The sequence below is a fragment of the Pristis pectinata genome, chromosome 1, assembly GCF_009764475.1.
Source record: "Pristis pectinata isolate sPriPec2 chromosome 1, sPriPec2.1.pri, whole genome shotgun sequence".
Classification (NCBI taxonomy): Eukaryota; Metazoa; Chordata; class Chondrichthyes; order Rhinopristiformes; family Pristidae; genus Pristis; species Pristis pectinata.
In genome coordinates, this window is record NC_067405.1 from 143,960,468 (window position 1) to 143,986,444 (window position 25,977).

General features: G+C 42.0%; 1 protein-coding gene across 2 annotated transcripts in view; it reads right to left on the bottom strand.

Moving 5' to 3' along the window:
- The window catches only part of ttc7b (tetratricopeptide repeat domain 7B), a 374,815-nt gene that overhangs the window by 284,325 nt on the left and 64,513 nt on the right, over positions 1-25,977 (bottom strand). For both annotated transcript variants that reach the window (XM_052013468.1, XM_052013458.1), the window contains one exon: positions 25,810-25,943. Coding sequence is in view for 1 of the 2 variants with exons in the window: in XM_052013458.1 (XP_051869418.1) it covers positions 25,810-25,943 (134 nt within the window). In the remaining variant the exon portion in view is untranslated. The remainder of the gene's footprint in view (positions 1-25,809; positions 25,944-25,977) is intronic.

A 25,977-nucleotide genomic window follows, 5' to 3' on the forward strand; every position in this document is an offset into this window, starting at 1 on the left:
ATGTTTTTCCAGAAAAGACAATACCAGATTGTAGCTCCTCAGTGCTTTAATCCATATGGATATTTTCTATCTTTTTCCCTGACCCTGGGAACAACCCACATCATTTCATACTCTTTCTACTATGCAATCCATGAAAATTTGGCAAATAACCTGCACACAGCACGAGGCTGAATGATCAGATAATACTTCAGTGATGTTGACTGAGGGATGAAAGTTGGCCAGGAGACAAAGGTTAATTTTCTTTGTCTTTATTTTAATTAGTGCAATGGACTCTTTGTAGATAGTTATGCTTTTGTTGAAAAGCCTCAAGAAAACAGCCCTAAGACTGCTCTTCGTCAATTTAAGATTGTTTTCCCAACCAGAATAACCATGTTACATACCTCATGGATTTCCCTTCTCCCACCTCTTTCCTGGAAAAGAGAATACACTCTGGCCGGTAGCTCAACACCTCTTTCATTGAGCTTAAAGAGTACATTGACTTTGCTGAATGGTTTAATAGCTCAAGAACAAATGCAGTTAATTCACTTCAAGAATAACATGCACCTCCTTTCACATAAGTTTAGCCAAAGTTAGTCAGCATTATTGTACCTAGTCAATAAATAACTCTGATGTGAATACAGCCAAAACTGTACACAATGCAAAGGCAGATGTTTTATCATCTTCCAGTAAATTTCATATTAGCCATAGAATCAGAGTCGTGCAGTACAGAAAGAGGACTTGCGGCCCATCATGGCCATGCTACCTACCTACACTAATCCCATTTACCCACATTATGTCCATTAGCAGTGTATTAGCAGTGTAAAATTTAACTAATTCTCATAGCCGTGTAAAACTGTACAAGTGACATACAAGTTTTTGTTTCAAGCATTTTTATAAAAACTTTATTTAGCCTTAAATACCAGAAATCATCAGTACTGAGTTGCTTGAATTCAGCTAGGGAAGCTGCAATGAGCCTCAGCCCCCTCGCTCCCTTTAGCACCCCTAACAATCATGCCTCTGATTACCATCCAATGATGTCCCCTGGAGGTTCACTCACTGACATGTGATGGCAAGTAGGGCACTCAGCCCTTCAAGTCTGCTGTGTGTTTCCATTAGACCATGGCTGATCTGACTGTAACTTGAACTCTGCATTCCCATCTGTTCCCGGTAAACTTTCACTCCCCCAGTTTGTCAAGATTTCATCAACCTCTGCCTTAAAAATATCCATAGACTCTGCTTCCACAGCCCTCTGAAGAAGAGAGTTCCAAACAGCCATGAACCTCTGAGCAAAAAGATTTCACTTCACATCGGTTTTAAATGGACAGTCCCTTATTTTTAAACAGTTATGCCTAATTCTTCCACAAGAGGAAACAACCTCTCCAAATCCACCTGTCAATACCCCTCAGGATCTTATATATTTTAATCAAGTTGTCTCTCACTCTTCCAAACTCCAATGGATACAGTGCTGGTCTGATATGCTACATCTTTTTAATCAGATGTTTTCATCTGACCTTTTACATTGGGAAGTGGGGGAGAATGTACCTATAAGATAATTCCATGACATTGTCATTTTAATTTGTGTGAAAAGAAATTTAAACACCTTTGTGTGTGAGAAAGTGCAATAACTCTTGGCGCACGTTAAGAGTTGGGAATGTTATGTTGCAACTTTATTAAACGCTGGTTAGGCCACTCTTGAAGTACTGTGCGCAGTTCTGGTTGCCCACTGTAGGAAGGACGTGATTGTGTAGGAGAGTGTAGAGGAGATTCACCGGGATTTTGCTTGGACTGGAGGAATTCAGTTATGGGGAGAGTTTGGATATGCTGGACATGTTTTCCCTGGAGCGAAGGAGGCTGAGGGGTGACTTGATATAAGGATATAGATTATGAGAGACATAGCTAGGGTTGATAGTCAAATTCTTTTTCCCATAGTAGGTGTATCAAAAGCAAGAGGGTATAGGTTTAGGGTGAGAGGAAGGAATTTTAAAGGGGATCTGAGGTGTAAAGTGGTCGACATCTGGAACGCACTGACAGAGCAAGTGGTTGAATCAGGTACAATCACTAGATTTAAGAGGTATTTAGACAGGTTCCTAAATAGGCAAGGTGTAGAAGGACACGGTCCTAATGCAGACAAATGGGATTAGTGTTAATGGGCAAAAAGTCAGTATGGCCACGAAGGGCCAAAGGGCCCATTTCTGTTTTGTACGACACTATAACTTTCTCATACTGTTTGGGAGGTGGGTATGGTTAAAACGCTGATGAATGGGAGAAATATTGAAGAAATTACATTCTGCAAGTTGACTTTAAGGTTAAATAGAAATACGTACAAGGACAATGAACGACTTTAAAAACATATTCTAAAACAGAGCACTATAAAACAGACATTAAAATATAAAAATGAGATGGAACTTTCCATTATGTAATACTGCCAGCTGAGCTTAAACAGTAGGGAGACATTGCTCTGATTAGAATATTACTGGCTGACAACGAAAGGTACCATATGGCAAGATAATTCTCAGATCTATGAATAATTCTGCTAAATCCTAATACTGGATGGACAATTTTGTGTGATGTGTGTCTCCTTAGCAAATCAACATTGCTTGCCAGCACCACCAAACACAATTAAGCATTGGTTCAGTTTCAGGGCACCACTTAATGAATCCTGGCTCTTGCACGTTGACCAAATCAAGTTAATTTCTATAAAATAAATATCAGCAGAACAGGAAAAAACAAAGGCATGGTTGTGAATCCAAGTAACCCTCTCCTGCAGTATTAGCAGATCCCAATTTTTGATGTAATGTGCTGCTCAAAATAATCTGTTTTTCATTGACATCTTTGTTAAAATCTTGATATTGTAGATACATCCACAGATATACCTTAGGCAGAGGAGTCTCTAATCATTGGTGGTGCAGGCTAATCCTTTGTTTTAAAACCAGTACCATCCATCAAACTAATCCCGTTTTCATCAGCATCAACACATTCATAATGCATGGCAGGGATTATCATTAATTGTCAGGAGACTAAACTAGATTTATCAATCCTTTCTCTAGACAGGCATGACACTGCAAGATCCCTACTGAAAAAAAGAATGAAGTCGGCTAACCCAGCCCGAATCTGGGTTCAAACCAAGACCTAGTATCATTCCAGTGGATGCATTCAGCAATTCATCCAGGTTTTCTGGCTCTGTGGGACACACGTAACAATTAAATGAACATTCAGCTTTCATCAGCAAGTGTCTCCAGCTACATATATTAACAGATCTTGGTAATGTGAATTAGGCTTTCTCCGCCAAGCACTAATAACAGCCCTTTCCAAAATCTCCATGCCCACAAACTTCAAATAGAACAAACCAGAAAGGGAGTGACAAAAGCACGAACAGAGGAACGGGTAGATTAACATGGGTGTAATTGGGCGGCGCGGGTTCGTTGAGCCGGAAGGGCCTGTTACTGTGCTGCATAAAGTTTAAGAAAGGTGTGATGCCTGAGGTCCAGAGGCTGCAAACAGCTCGGGCGCTGCAGTTTGGGCCCCTGAACTAGGTTATCATAAATATTTTAGATGATATCAGCCAAAGCTATAGCTCGTGTTAACATTACCACTTTATGGGCAATTAAGCAATAAGAAACATTAGCATCTGAGAAATTGCTCTTGCATTACATTTTATACTGAGGTAGAAAAGTACATTGTCACTGTCAATTAAACAAGTCCTATTTCATCATCCTGAAAATAGGATGACCCAGTAATATTGTATAATTGTACAATTATTTATACAAACCAGCAATCTACTATGGTAGTGATCATGAGTAAATTATGTTATACTATAAAGATAACAGTATTACAGCCTGTAAAGTAGTATGTCTTTTTCTGCTATAATGCAGATTAATTGCTGGAAGTAATTGCTGAATAATTGCTGTAAATAAGGAAAAACCTTTTTACTGAAAAACACCAGGGTGACATCAGCTTCATTAGTTTTCCCACTTCCCTCACTCACTCATCACTCACCCACTCATTCACTCAATCTTCCAATGAACTCTCAGTCCTCTACTCCCTTAGGTCCACTCCAGACATTATCAAACCCACTGAAAGCTGCTGTATCATAAAAGCATCTCAACCACACTCAGGCTGAGTGCCAACTCCCATCTTGCACATTACTGAGTACCGAGCCATCCTTTCTCTGGCCACAACAGATCTAATCTGCACTTGAAATCGTTCACAACAGCCTCTAATCTATAAATCCACAAGTCTGCACAACTCACTCCTACCCACTTTCTAAAAAAAATCTGAACCAATAGACATTGTTTCAGCCTTATCCTAAAGTAAGTTCTATTCGACTCGTGCCGACTAACCTACGAGTTACAGAGTAACTAGCATCCTATTTTCAGTCCCTAAGTATCTCCTGTTCACTCTCAATATCTGCATCCCTCCTCAGAGTGGTCTGCAGTCCTTCATTGTTTCCTTAAGTAGCTAGCTATCCTGTCCCCTATCCATATTCTTACTTTGAACAAATTTTTCTTTTCACCTTCTCTAGATAAAAACTGTTGTGGTGCTGATTTGAAAAGATCCCAACTATTTGTGTTTTTACTGGATGGGTTCAACTCTGTTGTAATTCTAAGCAAGCCCGGAACTGAATTCTCCAGTTTTGGGGTAACTCGCTCCCCCTTTGCCCCTTTTCCTCTCCTTCTGATCTACCCAGGTCCTCGTACACCCCCCCCACTTCCCACCCCCATCACCCAGTGTCTTTCCCCATCCCCACCCACTCCATGTGCCCATCACTCACACACCCCTCCCACTGGGTTCCTTCCCCCCACTTGTCCCATCTGCCCACGCCGCCTCCATTATTTGGTTCCATGCTCCATCTTCCTCTCCTGTCAGATTCCATCACCTGCAGCCCTTTGTTGCTCCCAGCTTTGTCGCTATTTCCACTTCTCCTCCTCCATCTGCCTATCACCCCTCCTCACCTGGAACCACCTCTCCTGCCAGCTCTTGCTCCATCCCTCCCCCTCACCTCTTTATACAGGCTATCTCCCCTCTACTCTTCCAGATGGAGGGTCTCGACCCAAACATCAACCGTCCATTTCCCTCTACAGATGCTGCTCGACCCGCTGAATTCCTCCAGCAGCCAGTTTTTTGCTCCAGATTCCAGCATCTGCAGCCCCTTGTGTCTCCAGAACTGAAAGGTTTTGACTGTGAGGAAAATCTGGTGTGTTTTTCTCTACAGAAGAGCAACAGGTAATTTAAAAGGTCTTTAAAACTTAGAAGGCATTTGCCAGCATCTGATATACAGAAGATGCTTCAATTTGTGGGGATGTACATGTATTAATAATTGGTAAATTGGTTTATTATTGTCACATGTACTGAGCTACAGTGAAAAACTTGTTTTGCGCACCATTCATACCGATCAATTTATTACACAGTGCATTGTGGTAGTACAAGATAAAACAATAACAGAATGCAGAATAAAGTGTTACGGTTACAGAGAAAGTGCAGTGCAGGCAGACAATAAGGTGCAAGGTCATAACGAGGTAGTAAATCCAATGAGGAAATTTCTTTTTTCTGCATGGAATGGGAATGTGGAACCTACTCTCACATGGAATAGTTGATATATATAGCACAAATGTACTTAAGAAGAAAGATAAATGCATGCAAGAAAGGAACAGAAGTGCATTGGGCAAAGTGATTTAAGGGTGGCCAAGGGCTTGTGTGGAGCATAACCATGGATCAGGGGCCCCACTGAGTCAACATGGATGTTTCTGTGCTGTAAGTTCTATGTAAATTCACATTCTTGTCTTAACTTCTTTTTCCACTAACTCAATCGTTGTGCTTCCTACTCTGACCGCAACCTAGAGAATCTCAGCCAAATAATCCTATCAAAGCCCACAACAACCTGGATTATACTTCTTCCCAAGTCATTCCTGCAAGGACTCTATTCCTTTCTCCTATGTTTTGCCTGTCACCTCCCTCAATGAGATGTGTTCTCTGTCCCATTACTAGGAAAGAGAATACATCCCAAGATCCCACAACACTATTTTGAAGAGAAGCAGGAAAGCTCTCCTCAATATCCCTCTCAATATCTGTGCCTCAAGCAACACCAGCAAGACAAATGCTAATGAAGGGTCTTTCACATGAAATGTTAACTGGTTTCTCTTTCCAGATGAATGCATGGCTGAAGGAATGGTACAGGAGGACGGGATTTAGGTTCCTGGATCATTGGGACTGTTTCTGGGGAAGGTGGGACCTGTACAAGTGGGACAGGTTGCACCTTAAACAGAGTGGGACCAACATCCTTGCTGGGAAGTTTGCTAGTACTATTGGGGAAGGTTTAAACTGAGTTGGCGAGGGAAGGGGCCTCAGAGGAGTTGTTCAGATGGAGAGGTACAAGTGCACAGGGGAGAAATAGTAAATTCACTAGGCAGAAGTGAGTAAGTGAACATCAAGTGAATTCAAACCCAAATTGCATCTATTTTAATGCAAGGAGTATAACTAGCAAAGTAGATGAACTCAAAGCTTTAAGCAACACAGGGGTTTACATTATAGTTGCCATCAATGACACATGGTTGAAGAATGGCAGGACTGGCAACTCAGTATCCTAGGGTACAGAATTTTCAGGCGAGACATAGGAGGGAGTAAAAGGGAGGAGGTATTGTACTATTAGTCAATGACTGCATTACTTCAGTAACGAGGGAGGACATCCTAGAAGGCTTCTCAAATGAGGCTGTATGGGTAGAGATTAGAAACAAAAAGGGTGGTGTCACTTTGCTGGGGGTGTACTGCAGACTTCCTGTCAGTCAACAGGGGATAGAGGAACAGATATGTAGGCTGATATCAGAAAGATGCAATAAAAATAGGGTTAACGTACTGGGGTATTTCAATTTCCCAATTATTAATTGGGATTGCCTTAGCATTGAAGATTCAAAGGGGTTGGAATTTTTAAGGTACGTCCAGGAGAGCTTTTTGATGCAGAATATAGACAAACTAACAAGGGAAGGTGCATTAATTGGTAAATTGGTTTATTATTGTCACATGTACCGAGGTACAGTGTAAAACTTTGGTTTGCATGCCATCCATACAGATCATTTCATTACCACAGTGCACTGATATAGTACAAGGGAAAACAATAACAGAATGTAGAATGAAGTGTTACAGTAACAGAGAAAGTGCCGTGCAGGCAGACAATAAGGTGCAAGGCCATAACAGGATAGATTGTGAGGTCAAGAGCCTTTACTGGACCTTATCTTGGTGAATGTAGAGTATCAGTAGGGGAATCCTTTGGAGATAGTGACCTTAACCATACATTTTAAGATGATTATGGAAAAGGATATGTATAGACCAGTAATTATGGTCTTAAATTGGGGCAAGGCCAATTTCATTAACAAAGGTAGAATGGGAGCATTTACTTCCAGGTAAGTTTATATCTGCACAGTGGGAAGCATTCAAAGGAGAAATAACAAGAATTTAAGACTAACATGTTCCTGTAAAGGTAAAAGTCAGGGTGACAGGTATGGGAAACCTAAATGTTGAGGAAATTGAGGGTTGGATAAAGAGAAAAGGAAGCATATAAAAGGTATCATAATGTGGGAGGCCTGTCATGAGTATAAGAAGTGGAGGGAGGCGCTTGAAAAGGAAATTAGGAAGGCAAAGAGGGGTCACGAGAAATCACTGGCAGTCAGGATCAAGGTAAATCTGTTCTATAAATATATTAAGGGAAAAAGAATAACCAGGAAAAGTGTAGGGCCCATGAGGGACAACAGGGGCAAACTGTGTGTGGTGCCAGAAGGTATAGGTGAGGTCCTAAGTGAATACTTTTCAACAGTATTCACAAAGGAAACAGGCTTTGTAGTTGGAATATTCAGCGAAGGGGAATGTGAAAGACTCATGCAGATCTCCATAAATAAAAAAGACATATTCAATGCTTTGGCAGGCTGAAAGGTGGATAAATCCCGAAGGCAGGATGGGATTTGTCCCAGGATACTGCAGGAGGCAAGGGAAGAGATTTCTGGGGCTCTGGCTGAGGTTTTTAAATCTTCCCTGGACACAAGTGAGGTACCAGATGACTGCAGGACAGCAAATGTGGTCCCTCTTTTCAAGAAAAGCAGCAGGGAAAAACCTGGTAACTATAGACCTGTGAGCCTAACGTCAGTGCAGGGAAGATATTGGAAAAAATTCTGAGGGAGAGGATTAGTGATCACTTGGAAAGGCAGGGACTAATTAGAGACAGCCAACATGGCTCTGTCAAGGGCAGATCCTGTCTGACCAATTTGATTAAATTCTTTGAAGAAGTAACAAAGTGTATCGGTGAGGGCAGGGCAGTAGATGTGATTTACAGTAAAGCCTTTGACAAAGTCCCACATGGGAGATTCGGTCAAAACTTTGGGGCCCATGGGATCCAAGTTGGCATACTGGATCCAAAACTGACTTGGCAATAGGAGACAGAAGGTAATGGTAGAGAGAAGTTTTTGCGATTAGGACCAGTGCTGGGACCCTTGTTGTTTGTAATATACATGAATGACTTAGACGTGAATGTGGGTGGCATGGTCATTAAGTTTGCGGATGACACAAAGATTGGCAGAGTTGTTGACAGTGGGGAAGGTAAGTCTTAGGCAGCATAGGTATCAATGTTTTAGTGAAATGGGCTGATAAATTGCAAATGGAGTTTATTCCAGACAAATGCGAGGTAATGCAGTTTGGGAACACTAATGAGGCTAGGACATACACCGTGAATAGTAGGGTCTTAGGGAGTACTGAGGAACAGAGGGACCTTGGAGTACAAGTCTAAAGAGCCAAAGATCCTTGAAGGTAGCAACACAAGTAGACAAGTGGTCAGGAAGGCATTCAGTATACTGGCCTTCATTATTCAGGGCAATGGATACAGAAGTAGGGAGGTTACGCTCCAACTTTATAAAGCCTTGGTCAGACATCAGCTGGAGGACTGCGAGCAGCTCTGGTCACCACACTGTAGGAAGGATGTGACAGCGCTGGAGTGGGTGCAGAGGAGGTTCACCAGGATGTTGCCTGGGATGGAGCAGTTCAGTTGTGAGGAGAGACTGGAGAGGCTGGGTCTGTTCTCCCTAGAGTGGAGGAGATTAAGAGGGGACATACATGATTGAGGTATAAAATAATGAGGGGCATAGATAGCGAAGACTGCAGGAAATCTTTCCCCATATCAGAGGTAGATAAAACCAGAGGACATGGGTCTAGGGCAAGGGGGAAGAGATTCAGAGGCGATACGAGGGGGACTTTCTTCACCCAGAGATTGGGAAGTACCTTGAATGCACTGCTTGAGAAAGTTGTTGAATCTGGGTTGCTGACAGCATTTAAGAAGTGTTGAGTTGAAAACTTCAATTGCCTAGGCATAGAAGGCGATGGACGAAATGGTGGGCAAAGGGTTAATACAGAAGGGTGCCCACTGGTTGGAGTGGACCAGTTGAGCTGAATGGCCTGTTTCCATGCTGTATGATTCAATGATTTCACAGATGTTGCTTGACTGGCTGAGATCTTCCAACATTTGTGTTTTCTTTATCAGAGCTAAACAAACTAGGTTCCATAACATTGATTATTGTCTCAGTGGTGTCATGGAACCTGACTGCACATACATTTTCTGCCAAGTTTCTTACAATAAAAGTAATTCAATGTTTTAAGACTTGTTGAGATCATGAAAGATGCAACAGATTCTTTTCACCTCTTCCATCACAGTCGTGATTGGGACAACTTGGCCTCCACTCCCATCCCAGCAACTCTGCATTCAACAAATCAATTTTTTTCTATTTCTGCTATCTCCAACATAACACAAGACCAGACATATTGTCAGTTCTCTCGTTCCACTATGTGAAAGGCCCAGTCGTTTTGGGACAAGCTAGTGCACTGTCCCATCACCCCTATCATACTCCACATCTCCTGCACCTTCTGGGGTTTGTGCTGGAGATGGAAAACCTGTCCCTTCACCTCACCTACTCTAAGGCCCCAACCTTGACGTTTGATTGAGCCAGGACCTTAAATGCATTTCCTCCATCCCAGAGTGTCAATACAGTTTCCTGTATTCACTGCTTGCAACACTATGAAAAAGCATTAAGCAACAACATTAAGCAACAAATTTGCCTAACATCTGTTTCTGAACACAATATGATCTTGAACTTCCAGGTACCCCCTACTTCTGCTCCCTGTGCCCTATTAAATTAAATTTGACTGCAAACTCCATGCATATCACCTCAACCTTCTTCTAATCTTGCTGCAGACACAAGAGATTGCAGATGCTGGAATCTGGAGCAAAAAACAAACCCGAAACATCGACTGTTCATTTCCCTTCAAAGACGCTGCCTAACCCACTGAGTTCCTCCAGCAGTTTGTATGTTGCTTTAACCTTACTGCGGCTTTCTTAGTTTTGACTTTAACTCAGACTCCATTTAGGAGCCCCTGTTTCGTATGAGCATGGTGTGGTTGACGTGGGGAAGGGGTGTGCTGGTGACAGGGATGCAGTGGGTCGTGACGTGGTGAAGGGATGGGTTCGGGTCTTGGGCCAGGGACAGTGGAACCATGGGCTAGTCTGGTGGTTCTAACCTGCTTTATTCCTTATGGGGACACCTCGGTTGGACCCTCATCTAGTTTACCAGTTTCCATGTACCCATTTCAACCTGCATCAACCTCTGCCATACCCCAGTGTTTCACAGTCCCTTTCTCTCACAACATTTGTTCACTTGTCAGCTTGTGCACTCATGCTAATAAATCTTCTTTGAAGTAATCATCGGCTTTCTCCTCAAACATTTTACAGGTCAGTCTATTTCTTCCGTTTGAAGATGTGTGCCTGTATCAAGTGATTGTTGACATTTATGTCTTTGCATTGTGTGTGAGTGTCTGTGTGTATGTGTGTGTGTATATATATATATATATATATAAAAAATGTGAGCACCATAAAGATTTTACCAATTCATTTAGATAGTTTCCTTTTTTGTGCTACTTTAAACCCAAAATAAAGCCACAGAAGGCATTTTCTTTCCTTTTCCTTTCATACTTGCTTCTAGTCACACTAAAAATATAAACAGAGGTTAATTTCTTGAGGTACCAATTCATAAAGTATAAAGATGTATAGAACTTGGTCTAGTATGCAGTGAATGTTATGCATGGTTTTCATCTCCAGAAAGGATACAGGGCTACTGGGGAAGGGTAGATGTGTGAGTGGGGAGCGGAGGACCATGTGAGCGAGCAGAGACATGATGAAGCATCCGTAGAATTGTAAAGCATGGAAGCAGGCCATTTGGCCTGACTTGTCCATGCCGACCAGTGGGCCCCCTTCCATATTAACCCCATTGCCGAGTACTTGGTCCATAGCCTCCTAGGCCAAGGCAATTCAAGTGTTCATCTTGACACTTCTTAAATGTTGTCAGCGATCCAGATTCAACCATTCCCTCAACTTTTATTGATTTGCTTTTTATTGTGTTCCTTTTAAAATGCTCACAATACCCTCCCAGTCTTCGAATTGGGACTGACAACCCTCTGATCACCATGGAATCGCCAAGAAAACTGCTAGTGGAAGCCCAGGAGAAAGTTATTAATGAGTTTTAAATATATATACTCTTTCAAAACTGTTACTTGCAAATTATGAAAGTGTTAGTAATGGGGAAAAAAGGTTGGTTAGCCCGAGAGTTAAGGATCATCCAATCAGATAATGAAGAATCTGCTAACTTTCTGATTAGTGTTGTGATAATAGAGACCAGGAGTAAATTAGAGAGGGGCTATGTGAAGATGAGACAATCAATGAATGGTCACAGCACAGGAGGAGGTCAATTGGCCCATTGTAATCACGCTGGCACCCTACCAGAGCAACTCACTAGTTCTACCCCTGGCTTCTTCTCTTTACCCTTGCAAATGTTTTGCTCGCCATATATTTATCCAATTCCTTCTTCAAGGCCACAAGGAACCTGCCTCTGGCATAAGGGTGGAGGGTGAGCAGCCAGAAATCTTGGTACATGTAGGTACCAATGATGTAGGTAGGAAAAGAGAAGAGGTCCTGAAGGAGGAATACAAGGCATTAGGGAGAAGGTTGAAAAGTAGGACCTCAAGGGTAGTAATCTCAGGACTACTACCCGTGTCGCGTATCAATGACAGGAAGAATAGAAAGCTCTGGCAGTTAAATGCGTGGCTGAGTGACTGGTGCAAGGGGCAGGGCTTCAGATTCTTGGATACCTGGGACCTTTTTTGGGGGAGGCAAGACCTATTTGCTAAGGATGGGTTGCATCTAAACTCCAAAGGGTCCAATATCCTGGCGGGAATGTTTAATTTAGTTGTAGGGGAGGGTTTAAACTGATCTGGCAGGGGGATGGTAACCAGGATGCTAGGTTACAAGATGCTAAGGTGAGGGAGAAAGTGTATAGAAACGAATCCATTGAGGATGGCAAGAATGACAGGCAGGTGATAAGTCAGGATAATTTACTGAATAATAGAAGTACAACAAATCCGGATGTTAGGATACAGAATGTTAGGATCGGGGATGAGGATGTTCGGATACCGAATGTTAGGATAGGGGATGAGGTCTACACGAACATGTCTAAGATAGTAGGTAGCGAAGATAGTAAGAAGGATGGACAGGTAGAAAGTCAGGATAATCTGCTGATCAATAGAGGTACAATAAAATCAATAGCAGATACCAGTCTAAACATACTATATTTAAATGCACGTAGCATCAGGAATAAAGTAGATGACCTAGTGGCACAACTACAGGTTAATAAATATGACATCGTTGCAATCACTGAGTCGTGGCTTCATGATGGATGTGATTGGGAACTGAATGTCAAGGGGTATACAGTATATAGGAAGGATAGGAGGGTAGGCAGAGGGGGAGGTGTGGCCATGATGGTTAGTAGCGATATAAAATCAATAGAAAGGAAGGACATTGGGTCAGAGGAGGTGGAATCCTTATGGGTGGAGCTGAGAAATAGCAAGGGTAAAAGAACAATAATAGCAGTCATATATAGGCCCCCGAACAGCAGTCAGGAAGTGGACCATAAGTTGCAGATTGAGATAGAAAAAGCATGTCAGAGTGACAATGTGAAGATAATTATGGGGGATTTTAACATGAAGGTGGACTGGGAAATGCAGCAAGGCGGTAGTACTCAGGAGAGTGAGTTTGTGGAATGTCTAAGGGATGTTTTTCTGGAGCAACTTATTGAGGAGCCCACCAGGGGATCGGCTGTTTTGGATTGGGTGCTGTGTAGTGAACCCGAGGTGATTAGGGAACTAAAGGTAAAGGAACCACTGGGAACAAGTGATCACAATATGATTGAGTTTAGTTTCAAGTTTGAGAAGGAGAAGCTGATAACTGGTGTATCGATATTTCAGTGGAATAAGGGAAATTACAAAGGTATGAGAGATGAGTTGGCCCAAATTGATTGGAGGAGTAAGTTAGCTGGAGGGACGGCAGAGGAAAAATGGAAGAAATTTCTACAGGAAATAAGGACAATGCAGGACAGATATATTCCAAGAAAAAAGAAGGTTTTGAATGGAAAAAAGGCACAGATGTGGATAACGAGGGAGGTGAAGGATAAAATAAAAGCAAAAGGGGCGGCGTACAAAGTAGCAAAAATTAGTGGGAAAACAGAAGATTGGAACGATTTTAAAAATCTGCAGAGAGAAACTAAGAAGGTCATTAGGAAAGCAAAGATGAGTTACGAAAGGAAGCTGGCGGACAACATTCGGAAGGATTCTAAGAGTTTTTTTAAATACATAAGGAATAAAAGAGAGACACGGGTTGACATAGGACCAATTGATAACGGTGCAGGAGGTATTATAATGGATGATAGTGAGATGGCAAGGGAATTGAATGAATATTTTGCATCGGTCTTCACCGTGGAGGACATAAGCAATGTGCCCGTTAGTCAGGAGTCTCACGAATTGGAGCTGAGTTCAATTGAGATTAATAGGGAGAAGGTGCTTGGAAAACTAAAGGGGCTTAAGGCTGATAAGTCTCCCGGACCGGATGAGGTGCATCCCCGGGTTCTGAAGGAGGTGGCTGTGGAGATAGCGGAGGCGTTGGCGATTATTTTTCAGGAATCGATAGATTCTGGCATGGTTCCGGAGGACTGGAGGGTAGCGAATGTAGTTCCGTTATATAAGAAAGGTGGGAGGCAGCACAAAGGCAATTACAGACCTATTAGTCTGACGTCAGTGGTGGGAAAATTATTGGAGTCTATCCTCAAGGAGGAGGTTACCGAATACCTAGAGGCGCAAGGCAAGATAGGACCTAGTCAACATGGTTTTGTGAAGGGGAGGTCCTGTCTGACCAACCTATTGGAGTTTTTTGAAGAAATCACAGGTAGGGTGGATAAGGGAGAGGCGGTAGATGTTGTGTATTTAGACTTTCAAAAGGCCTTTGATAAGGTGCCTCACAAGAGACTGATTAATAAGATGAGAGGTCATGGAATTATGGGCAGGGTAGCAAAATGGGTGGAGAATTGGCTGGTTGGCAGGAAGCAAAGGGTGGAAATAAAAGGATCTCGTTCTGGTTGGTTACCGGTTACTAGTGGTGTGCCGCAAGGGTCGGTGTTGGGGCCTCTCCTTTTTACCTTGTACATCAATGATTTGGATGATGGAATAAATGGTTGTGTGGCTAAGTTTGCGGATGACACCAAGATAAGTGGAGGAGTAGGGAGCATAGAGGAAATAGAAAGAATGCAGAGGGACCTAGACAGTTTAGGAGAATGGGCAAGAAAATGGCAGATGAGATTCAATGTTGAGAAATGTGCAGTTGTACACTTTGGAAGTAGAAATAAGCGGGTAGATTATTATCTAGAAGGAGAGAAGATTGATAGTGCGGTAGTACAAAGGGACTTGGGGGTACTTATACAAGATACCTTAAAAGTTAACCACCAGGTTGGATCGGTGGTTAAGAAAGCGAATGCTATGTTGGCATTCATCTCGAGAGGTATAGTGTATAAAAGTAAGGAAGTGTTGATGAGGCTCTACGGGGCGCTAGTGAGGCCTCATTTGGAATACTGTGCGCAGTTTTGGGCCCCGCATCTTAGGAAGGATGTGCTGACGTTGGAGAGGGTTCAGAGGAGATTTACGAGAATGATTCCAGGAATGAAAGGGCTTAAGTACGATGAGCGTTTGTCGGCTCTTGGACTGTACTCGCTGGAGTACAGAAGGATGAGAGGGGACCTCGTAGCGACATTTAAAATGTTGACAGGTAAGGATAGAGTAGATGTGGCTAGGCTGTTTCCCTTGGTGGGCGTGTCCAGGACCAGAGGGCACAATCTTAGAATTAGAGGGTACAGTTTCAAGACAGAGATGAGGAGAAGTTTCTTTACCCAGAGGGTGGTGAAATTGTGGAACTCCTTGCCACGCACAGCAGTGGAGGCCAGATCAGTGGGGGTGTTCAAGGAGGAGATAGACAGATATCTAAATAGTCAGGGTATCAAGGGATATGGGGATAAGGCTGGCAAATGGGATTAGAATAGTTTTTTTTTTCTCTCTCTTTTTTTTTCCCACCCCATTTCTTTTTCCCTTTTCCTTGGAGCAGACTCGATGGGCCGAATGGCCTGCTTCTGCTCCCTTATCTTGTGATCTTGTGATCTTGTGATAACTGCAGGCAGTGCATTCCACATTCCAAACATGCTACAGCTGGCAAAATGAGTTCCAATTGCAGGGTCTACACCCAAAACATCAACTTGTCTGGACTCTCCACAGTTGTTATCTGATCACTTGAATGCTGCAGATATATCCTGGACTGAAACACAGGCTAACTGCTCCAGAAAAATCTGCAGATTGAGCAGCTCTTTAGAACTGTCCACTTCTCCACTTGGGGTGTTATTAAAATGGAAGAGAACAGCAACAGAAAATTATTTCACTGACCTCTCTTTGAAGATGTTGATTTTTGCTAAAAGATTATACTTGTTTCTCAACAGGTTCTCTAACTGTTTAGTAAGTTTGTAAGTTTCACATTTGAGTCAATCAATGCAAAAAGGCACAAATGCCACATACTTTAACACTTTCAAGTGGGATTGAAATGCTAAATGCAAGACAGACATGAAATGAAAATTAAGCAAAGGGAGGGAAATTACAGTCTTGATAGAGTTTGGCAAATGCCACCATTCTGTCTTCTTTCTCTTGCAATACGTTCGATGCCGTGCTCTATATATCCCAGGGTTCATTTTATCCTTTTGTTGTTTCTCCATTCACACCACTCTTCTAAATGAATGCACAGTTATCACAATTCTCAATAATCTGAAGGATAGCACCACTGGGAACTGGAAAAACCTGATAATGAAGTAGATATGTGCCACATGAAAAACACTATGATGCTGGAGGAACTCAGCAGGCCAGGGAGATCATCTAGGTTTCATTTAGACTCCAGCATCTGCAGTCCTTTGTTTCTCTAAATCTGTGCCACATATGGGAGAATTTGGACCATATCTGGTCTTGGGCTGGATAGCGGTGATTAACATTTCCACAACACAAGTAATGCACATCTGAGGCAAAACAGCCAACCACCTCCCCATGTCATCCAACACCATTATCATTGTCCAATCCCCACATTAGCATTACGGAGGATCATCATTAACTCTAAGCTCAACTGGACCAACCACAGAAACACTAGAGCAGGTCAGCGTCTGGGTATTTTGCCAGCTAGTGACTCGACTTGTCACACCCCAAAGCCTTTCTATTACATACAAAGAGCAAATTAAGAGTGTGGTGTCTGGATGTGTACCCAATACAAGAAACTCCACACCATTGAGGACAAAACAGTCCATTTAATTGGCACATTATCCATCATCTTTAACATTTCCTTCTTCCCTTGTCATCAACTTTGCAAAATGTTCTCAACAACACCTCCCAAATCCATGAGCTCTACCATCTAGGCCAAGGACAGCAGGAGCATGGGAAACCCACACTTTTTTTCCTCCCCAAATCTTATACCACATTGACTTATAAACATAGTTCAAATTCCTGAACTTCCCTAACCAACAACAGTTCTAGGAAGGAAGTGCGATTAACTTAAAAGGTCCATTTTTGGTCAGGAGAGCATGTCTTATGAGGATAGGTTGAGTGAGCTAGGGCTTTTCTCTTTGGAGAGGAGAAGGATGAGAGGTGACTTGATAGAGGCATACAAGATGATAAGAGGCACAGATCAAGTGGACAGTCAGAGACTTTTTCCCAGGGCGAAAATGGCTAACATGAGGGGGCATAATTTTAAGGTGATTGGAGGAAGGTATAAGGGGGATGTCAGGGGTAAGTTTTTTTTACACAGAGAGTGGTGGGTGCGTGGAACACACTGCTGGCAGAGGCTGTGGGGACAGATACATTGGGGACATTTAAGAGACTCTTAGATAGACACATACATGATAGCGAAATGGAGGGCTATGTGGGAGGGAAGGGTTAGATAGATAATAGACCAGGATAAAATGTCAGCACAACATCGTGGACCGAAGGGCCTGTACTGTGCTGTAATGCTCTATGTTCTATATACGCAATGGGCTGAATGGACTTCTCTGTTGTAAATGTCTATGATTCTCTGAGAGTAGCTCACAACCACCTTCTCAACAGCAATTAGGAATGAACAATAAATTTAGCCATGACAGTAACACTGACATCCCATAAATGAATAAATAAAACCTGTACGGCCTCAATCATCAATCACTCCTCTCTTTGTCAAAAAGTACACAGTTAGAGGATGAAATTTTATTGATTTTGCCCTAATAAAGAGTCCTGGCACATCCCTGGAAAAATATTTCCCATATTCTGCTGCTTCATCAATAACCCTCCTTCCATCAAAAGTGAGGATGTTCGCTGATGAGAACACAGTGTTCAATTCCATTTCCAATGAAACATCCGTGTACGTATCCAGTAAGATTTAGGCAACTTTTCGGCAGAGGTTGCTAAGTGACAGGTAATATTTGCGTCACACATGCCAGGAAGTGACCATCTCCAATAAGATCAACTATCCCTGACATTCAATGGCACTACCATTACCAAGTTCTCTGCCATTAACATTCATTGACCAGAAACTCAATTGGGAACTGGCAGTGACTGAAAGGGGGGGGGGGGGGGGGGGGTCAGAGGGTCAGAGGGTGAGATTCCTGCAGTGAGTGACTCTCTTCCTGATATTCCAAAGCCTTTTCACCATCAAGATACAAGTCAGGAGTGTGCTGGAGAACTCTCAACTTGCCTGGATGACTGCAGATCAAAAAATACTGAAGAAGCTTAACCCCATCAGGACAAAGGAACCAGCTAGATTGGCACACCATCCACCAAATTAATTGCTTCTACCAATGGCACAGCTAGGCAGCAGTGTGTGGCATTAAAAAATCCACTGCAGTTACATGCCTAGGCTACTCCAAAAGCACCTACCAAACCCATGACATCTACCATGAAAGATAAGGGAAGAATGCACATGGGAACACCATCACCTACAGGTACCTGCCAAATTGCACATCATCTTGACTTGGAAATGTATCGTGAATCCTTCATCGTTGCTGGGTCTCAGTTCTGGAACTCCCAACTGAATTATGGATTCACCAGCCTCATGGGAGTGGCCACAACTAACATGAAGGTCATCTACTCTCTCTTCCATTTGTACAAGCCTTGAATATTGTCAGTCTTAATGCTTTTTCCACAATCCCAGTCTATGGAACTGCTTTGATGATCTGCAATTGCAACTGCATTTATCTCTGGTTGGAGAGCTCTCCTCTGATTGAGACAGTTTGATTGAGAGAACACAATCGAGATACATCAATTTAGAAAATATATTTTAGACAATAATGTTCAATAGCAAGTACAATACACAATTTCTAGTTTTAATTTAATTATAATGCTCATTAGTCTGATATCAAAATAAAATCTTTGCGATGGGCTTAAGCATTTTATGCCTTTTAGAAAGAATTATGCCTCCAACATTGCAAAAGAACGGATACTAAATTAAAACAAGGGAGCTTTCATTACAGGAGTCAATTAAATGCCTTACTGTTAAAAATCTACTGGTTGGCTTTCCATTCGTCCACCAGCAAATCCGTCACTGTACATAACGAGGAGGTTGTTCTTTGCTTTGCTCTTCATCATAGTTGTACCAACAGCATGCATCATGTCAAGGGCACTGGAATAGCATACCAGTGAAACCAGTACTTAGGACCCTGGGGTCATTCTCCTTGCAGAGAACAGAGTTTAAAGCAGACAAATGTTCAAAATCCTAAATGGGGAGTAGCACTTGAAAGTAATTGGAAAATTCTTTCAAAGAGCTTATACAACAATAATGAGTCAAATGGTTTCCTCAAGTGTCAGATACACAATAGTTGTTTGATGCCTCAAGACATTTCTTTATTCCCATTATAATTTCTCCTTTAGTTTTGCTTCTCCCTTCCTCTAATGGATAGAGCTACACAAAGGGATGTATGAGCAGATGACCAAAGCTTGATCCATGAGATGGGAGGAAAGAGAGACAAAATGATGGAGAGATCTAGGAAGGAGATTTCAGACGACGGCTTTGACAAGTATTATTGAATTTGCAATCCAGCTGAATTTGCAATCCAAATTTCTCCTCATCTTATCTCTGGTTCCTTTGCCAAATCTGTCAGCTCTGGGTATCAACTTTCTTGCCAATGTAACCTGTTTCCCTTTATTTACACTATCTACATCACTGGCACAACAAGGCTGTCAAAAGATATCCTGTTTACGTAAGCAAGTGCAGCACTCCAGTTCCCATAAGTGTTAACAGCAGGTCAGTACGGGGTGTATCTTCTGTGCAGGCATGTCCTGGAGCAATTTGGGCAGTTGTATCTTCTACCTGGACAACAGTTTCCACAAGAAATCTTGCTGCAAGGGAAGTAAAAGTACACTATTGAACAACAGCCTCAAACAAGGAGGAAGTCTGGGAATTTCTAGGCCATTAAAGAAAACATCTTCACTAAAAGGGCATTTACAGGATACTCTATACAGTCCAATTCTGAGCTATCATATTTGAAATAAAAAAAATAAGATGTAAGATAAGATCTTTATTAGTCACATGTATATCGAAACACACAGTGAAATGCATCTTTGCATAGAATGTTCTGGGGGCAGCCCGCAAGTGTCGCCACGCTTCTGGCGCCAACGTAGCATGCCCACAACTTCCTAACCTGTACGTCTTTGGAACATGGGAGGAAGCCAGAGCACCCGAAGGAAACCCAGGCAGACACGGGGAGAATGTACAAACTCCTTACAGACAGCGGCCGGAATTGAACCCGAGTCGCTGGCACTATAATAGCATTATGCTAACCGCTACACTACCGTGCCTGCCCCTTCTATTAAAATCAAAAAAAATCTGTCTTCATACCAGGTAATTATTTTTGTGGGATAACTACAGCCCTATTCAATTGACATTGGTCTACACGGGCAATATTGATCAACTAGGCTTGAGGTCTGGGGATGCCAGTTGTGGGATTGTAAACTTCATATTTTTGATCTCAAATATAAAGTTCTAAAATTGTTTCAAAATAATTTCAAGCCAAGCAGCAACAGCCCTATTTTAGTTCAACAATTATTTAATCTGAATCTCCCCCCTCCTATATTTTGCTCCAGGCAAGGTCATACCCCTTAATTTGACAAATCATTGGGATAACATTCTTTGTGAAATCACCTCGAACTCCTCAAGTCTTCAAATGCATGCTTGTCTGAAAGATTTGTCGGAGCTGGTTATTTCTGAATCCACAGGTTCGTTCAGGAGTCCAAGAATGAGTTGAAAACAACTTGGTGATTCACAAAGTTTTATTGGAAAAGTTTAAAACAAAGAAACAGTCACAGAGCACATGGCACTGGCTTTACTACTGGGAGATGAGCCGAGACAAAAGGAACTAAAGATGAGCTCGGGCCGAGGGGGGGAAGAGAGCAAGAGAGAGATTAACGAGAAACAACACCTTTTATACCTGAGATAAGAGGTACTCCCTAGCTAACAAAAGCCCAATCAGAAAACCTATTAGATACCTGTGGCAAAACCAACCAACAAGAAAACACATATTCACCTGATGGACGAACCAATAAGCTAAGAAGCGGCCATTCCTTGTACAGCCACTTGTGTATTAAACACTAAACATGTTAAAAAAAACTACTTAAAACAGTCAAATTCAACAGATTTTAGATAAATTGTTTGCTGGATTGTCCTTAGAGGACCTCATTTTAACTTGTTCTGCGAAGTCATAAAATTTCCATACTTTGTACTTTTAATTAGTTTGCCTAAATTTTTAATGTGGCATTTTATAGTTCTGTCACAGAATCCAGTTGAAAATTAGTTTGAACGAATAAAAGTTTGTTCTTCATTTTGATTTTCATGCTGTGAACTATCCTTAAACCATCAAATAAACTTGCTAGAAAGAAAAGACGTTTAAATTTCATTGCACCAGCTCATTTGCAAGCAACTCAAGGGGTTTCACATGAATCAATCCAGGGTGATGATTATATGGGCTTGTGCAACAGTCACTCTTGCGTACTGTAAAATTCTATGAGTTGAATGAATTTTTGTCAGGGCACCAGCGAAACTCCCTGCTTATTCCCAGATACTGTCAACTTTATTGTCTTATAGGAAGGTGTGGATAAGAGCATAAGAAACTGAAGGAGTAGACCACAATGTCACCCAAATTTGCTTCTTTGTTCAGTGAAGTCATGATTCGAGTTCTACACCAAACTCACTTTCCTATGTGCTATCTACATTACTACATTCTCCTCAGGCAACCAGAGGACAACGTACAGTGCTTTTCAATTGCAGATTGGGAAGGACGTGCAATTAAGAAACAGATCAGGCATGATACTGCACAAGAATAGGCTCAAGGGAGCTAACTGGCCTACTTTTGTTCCTATCCTCCTGAAAGCTTAGTGCCTAGTTGATCAATATTGCCTGTGTAGATCAGTGTCAATTGAATTCAGAATTCAGAAGAATGAGAGGGAATGTTTTAAAAACATATAAAATTACGAAAGGGATAAATAAGATAGAGGCAGGAAAGTTGTTCCCACTGGTAGGTGAGACTTGAATCAGGGGGCATAGCCTCAAGATTCAGGGAAAGAGATTTAGGATGGAGATGAGGAGAAACTGCTTTTCCCAGAGAGGAGTGAATCTGTGGAATTCTCTGCCCAGGGAAGCAACAGAGGCTACCTCATTATATTTAAGACACAGTTAGATAGATTTTTGCATAGCTAGGGCAATTAAGGTTTATGGGGAAAAGGCAGATAGGTGGAGTTGAGTCCACGGCCAGATCAGCCATGATCTTATTGAATGGCAGAGCAGGCTCAACGGGCCAGATGGCCAACTCCTGCTCCTATTTCTTATGAATAGGGTTGTAGTAATCTCGCAAGAACAATTAGCTAGTATGAGGACAGATATTTTTGTATTTTAAGTTCCTAACACCCACAGCCCTTGATTCCTTCAATGCCCAACAATATATAAATTTCAGCTGAATAAACTCATTGACTGCACACCATGACTTTCTAATTCCAAAGACTCACAATTCTCTGAAGGAAGAAATTTCTCATCTAAACGGCCATCCACTTATCCTGTGACGACAATCCCTGGTTCCTTTCTCTCCAGACAGAGAAGCAGCCTATCACAATCTACATTGCTAAACCCTCCTAGAACTTTAAACATTTTAATGAAATTATCTAAATTCCAGAGAAACTCCATTCTACTTAACCTTGGTTTTAAAAAAGAGAAATCAATTAAGTTCTGAAGCACACCTCTGAAGCATGTATATCCTTTCTTGGGTTAGGAAATCAAAATTATTCTAGATATAGATATTGCATGGTATAATTTTATGTATAATTTATGTATAAAGGCAAAGTCAAAGTCGAGTTCATTGTCCAATGCACAAGTACATGTGTACACAGGGTGCAATGAAAAACAGGCAGCATCACAGGCACATAGCATCACATAAGCAGCATTCACAAGAAAAACTTAAATTAAACATAAATTATATACAATTTTTACAAGGAAAAAACACAATTAGAATAAAAACAAAGTCCGTTTTAGTGCAAAGTGAATGGTCATTGTGTTGCTAAACTGTAGTGGTGATTAGGGTTTTGCCAGTTGGTTCAAGAATCGAATGGTTGAAAGGAAGTAGCTGTTCTAATTTATATTCTGTGTGTTGTCTGTTCCTACATGCCTGTGGTGCTGCTGCAAGCAAGTTTTTCATTGTACCTGTACCTCACCATACTTGTACACATGATAATAAACTCGACTCAGCAAACACTTCCTTTCTGCTCCACTTACCAGTAATAAAGACAAATGCAGCAGTTTCCTTCATGACTACTTGCTTTACCAACACAATAAACTTCTGAGTTCCATAAAGAAACCTCTAAATCCCTCTAAATAATAATCTTTCACCTTTTAAAAGGAAAGCTATCAAGGTATCAAAATACAGGATTAAGAGAGTGAAGGGAGCAGGTGATATAGAGAGAGAGAGAGAGACAGAGACAGAGACAGAGACAGAGACAGAGACAGACAGAGAGAGAGAGAGAGAGAGACAGAGGCGGGGGGGACTCTTACAAATTTCTATAGATGTACAGTGGAGAGCCTTCTGACTGGTTGCATCACCGCCTGGTATGGAGGCTCCAATGCACAGGATCGCAAGAGGCTGCAGAGGGTTGCAGACTCAGCCACCTCCATCACGGGCACAACCCTCCCCACCACCAAGGACATCCTCAAGAGGTAGTGCCTCAAGAAAGTGGCATCCGTCATTAAGGACCCTCACCATCCGAGACACACCCTCTTCTCGTTACTACCATCAGGGAGGTGGTACAGGAGCCTGAAGACCCACACTCAACGATTCAGGAACAGCTTCTTCCCCTCTGATATCAGATTTCTGAATGGTCCATGAACACTGCCTCATTATTCCTTTTGTTTTGCACTATTTATTTATTTTTGTAACTTACAGATTTTTATGTCTTTGCACTGTACTGCTGCTGCAAAACAACAAATTTCCCGCCATATGTTAGCGATAATAAATCGGATTCTGATTCTGTGCAGGGAAGGGAAGAAGAAGCATCCGTAATGGCAGACCCCCTTATGGAGCATTGATGTACAGAGGGATCTTGGGCTGCAAGTCCATCGCTCCCTGAAAGTGGCAACACAAGTGGATGGGGTGGTAAAAAAAGACATACAGCATATCTGTTTTCTTTGGTGGGGCTATTGAGTATAAAAGTAGGGAAATCATGTTGCAGCTGTATAAAACTTTGGTTCGGCCATATTTGGATTATTGCGTGCAGTTCTGGTCACCGCATTACAGGCAGGATATCGAGGCTTTAGAGGGGGTGCAGAAGTGGTTCACTAAGATGTTGCCTGGATTATAGAGTATTAGCTATTAGGAGAAGCTGGATAAACTTGGATTGTTTTCCCTGGACTGTCAGAGGCTGTGGGATGACCTGATAGAAGTACATAAAATTATGAGAAGCATAGATGGTCTTTTTCCCAGGATGGAAATGTCAAATACCAGAGGGCATCGCTTTAAGGTGAGAGGGGGTAAGTTCAAAGGAGATCACAAACTTTTTTTTACATAGAGAGTGGTGGATGTCTGGAATGCCAGGGGAGGTGGTAGAAGCAGATTGATAGCAACATTCAAGAGGCATTTAGACAGGCACGTGAATAGGCAGCGAATAGATGGATATAGACCATGCACAGGCAGGTGGGATTAGTTTAATTTGGCATCATGGTCAGTATAGACATCATGGACCGAAGAGCCTTTTTCTGTGCTGTGCTATTCTATATTCTATGTGTGGTGTTTATCCCATTCTCTGGATGTCCCAATAAGATAAGATTCTTTATTAGTCACATGTACATCGAAACACATAGTGAAATGCATCTTTGCGTAGAGTGTTCTGGGGGCAGCCCGCAAGTGTCAATGTGTTAATAAATTGGGGATTTGCTTTTATTTTTTCAGAGCTGTTGACTTACACCTTTTCCAGTTTGTACGGAAGAAGGTTCCACCAATGACAAGGGAGTGAAGAGCCACGTGGTGTGCTTTTGGTGGATATGGGAGGGACACTGGGCAAGACTGTGCTGTCATTTTGTCATTGCACTGGGAGATGGTCAAAGATGGTGAGCAGTGGCAGCGTGCCATAGAGAAGCATAAGCAAAACATGATGATAAAGCTGACGTCACGTGAAGGCGGATTTAAGGGCTGAAGGATAACCCATGTGAAAGACTAAACAACATGAAGCTCTTTCCTTCTGAAAAGAATTAATGAAAATCTTTGTGACCCAGACAGAATACGGTACTCAACACAACAAGGGGTAGTTGAGAGGAATAATATTGGTGCATTTAAGAAGAAACTGGACAAACATGAAGGAGCAATTGGAAGGACTTGCAGAGGGTGTTGAATGACATAAATTTGGTGGTGGGTCACGTGACGAATTAGCAGCGTAGACCCAGGTGTAATTTACGGAATAGGACTGAAGGTCTTGGGGAAAAAAACTGGTCAAAGAAAGACCACTGATGACTGCAGAGTATTCTCAGACAAAACAAAATTACCGCATGTGTGATTTATATGATTGGCAGCATGATGGTTTCCTGATCAGTAGCAGGGTGTCAGATGTGCACAATAGAAGATGAACTATCGAGCTGTTTAGGAGCAGAACTTCAAAGATGCACAGCCTAAATAACAAGGTGACCAGCGTAATTGGCACGATTAAAATCCAGCCAATTAGCAGCTGGTCAGAACTTTCCAGGTGATTGATAATTAGAGCAAACTGCAGTTTTAGAAAGGACTGATGTAGGGGCTGTGTGAGGCAGGGACCAATTTGCTCGGAGAATTTAATGAGCATTTAAATGCATTTTTAAGTACAATATGGAAGCATGTTTTTATCAGCAACTGCAGCAAAACCCAAGCAGATTCTTCTTACCTTTTCGATTTCTTGTAAATAAAGCAGAGCTATGTCACCAGCTTTCTCATAACATGTAATTATTTCTTGTTCAGGATCAAGCTGAAGATCATTTTGCGATGATCCTGATGATAACAGCTTCTCCAGACACAGACCTACAGAAAGAAGACAAAAAAAAACATAGATATG